The sequence below is a fragment of the Apteryx rowi genome, unplaced genomic scaffold (genome assembly GCF_003343035.1).
Source record: "Apteryx rowi isolate R43461 unplaced genomic scaffold, aptRow1 scaffold_2202, whole genome shotgun sequence".
Classification (NCBI taxonomy): Eukaryota; Metazoa; Chordata; class Aves; order Apterygiformes; family Apterygidae; genus Apteryx; species Apteryx rowi.
Window position 1 is genome coordinate 1 of NW_020448534.1, and position 1413 is coordinate 1413.

Genomic DNA, 1413 nt, shown 5'->3' on the forward strand with positions numbered 1-1413 from the left:
GGGGAGCCCTGGGGTGTTTGGGGGGCAGCGCCCCACGGCGGTGGGAGCCCTATAGGAGGTGGGKGGGCAGCACCCCACAGCACCAGCGACCCACAGAGAACCCCACGCAGGATGGGGGCGGTGCCCTATAGACCGGGGAGCCCCACGCGGCACAGGGGGTGGCGCCCTATAGAACGGGGAGCCCTATGGGGGGCAACACCCTATAGAACGGGGAGCCCTATAGGGAGCGGTGCCCTAGAGAACAGGGAGCCCTACACAACGCGGGGGGCAGCACCCTATAGAACGGGGAACCCTGCGCAACATGTGGGGTGGCACCCTATAGACCGGGGAGCCCCACGTGGGATGGGGGGGCAGCACCCTATAGAAGGGGGAACCCTATGGGGGGCGACACCCTATAGAACGGGGAGCCCTATGTGGGACGGGGGGTAGCACCCTATAGAATGGGGAGCCCTACACAGAACAGTGGCAGCACCCCAGAGAAACAGTGGGGGGCCCAATCCTGCCCCCCAGAGCCAGCGCCCCACGGCGCCGGGGGTCCCAGAGCACCTATAAGACACCGGGTCCCCCGTCACCCTAGAGCCGGCGCCCCACGGGACACCAGGGATCCTCGCCGCGCCCCACGTCCCGCGTCACCCTAGAGCCGGCGCCCCGCGGCGCGGCGAGTCCCGCGGCCCCCCCCACCCCACGGCCGCCCCACGGCCGCCCCACAGGCGCCGGTACCTTTGTTGCAGAGCTCGCAGACGTGGTTGGGGCCCTGGCTGTGCACCTTCATGTGGTCCGAGATGTAGGCGGCGCTCAGCATCTTGCCGCACACGTGGCACGGCACCTTCTCCTCGTGGCGCACCGTGTGGGCGCGCAGGCGGTCCTTGGTGGCGAAGGCCGCCTCGCACGTCTGCGGGGGGGGGCGGGCAACACGGGGGGGGGCTCAGCCGCACGCCGGGACCCCCCCAAAACCCCCAAAAACAGAGCGGGGAGCGCGCTCGTACCTCGCACTTGAAGGGCCGCTCTGTCGAGTGCACCTGGCGCACGTGGCTGTTGAGGTGGTCGGGGCTGCGGGGCGAGAGCGGCGTCAAACCGCGGCGTCCCCCCACTTTTTTCCCCCCCCGCGTCCCCCCTTTTCCCCCCCGCCGCCACCGCCGCCCGTTACCGGGAGAAGCTCTTGCCGCAGTGGCTGCAGATGTAGGGCTTGTGCACGGCGCCGTCGTGCGAGCGCACGTGGTAGCTCATGCGGTCCTTGCGCTTGAAGCGCTGCTGGCACACGGGGCACTGGTAGGGCTTCTCGTCCGAGTGCGACAGCTTGTGGCGGTTCAGGTGGTAGACGTCGCGGAAGGCCTTGCCGCACATCTCGCACGCGTGGTTCTTGCGGATGCGCTTGCCCGACGCCGTCGTGGTCACCAGGCCGCCCTGCCCCGC

The 1413-nt window shown here is 70.0% G+C and overlaps 1 protein-coding gene across 1 annotated transcript; it reads right to left on the bottom strand.

Moving 5' to 3' along the window:
• Nucleotides 1-708: 708 nt before the first annotated feature.
• LOC112965680 (myc-associated zinc finger protein) lies at nt 709-1407 on the bottom strand (the record flags this gene model as incomplete). Its single annotated transcript, XM_026064886.1, has 3 exons — nt 1148-1407; nt 987-1050; nt 709-892 (listed from the first exon to the last, which is right to left on the bottom strand). Coding segments are annotated over exons 1-3 (445 nt in total), but the record flags the coding sequence as incomplete, so codon positions are not given.
• Nucleotides 1408-1413: the final 6 nt, after the last annotated feature.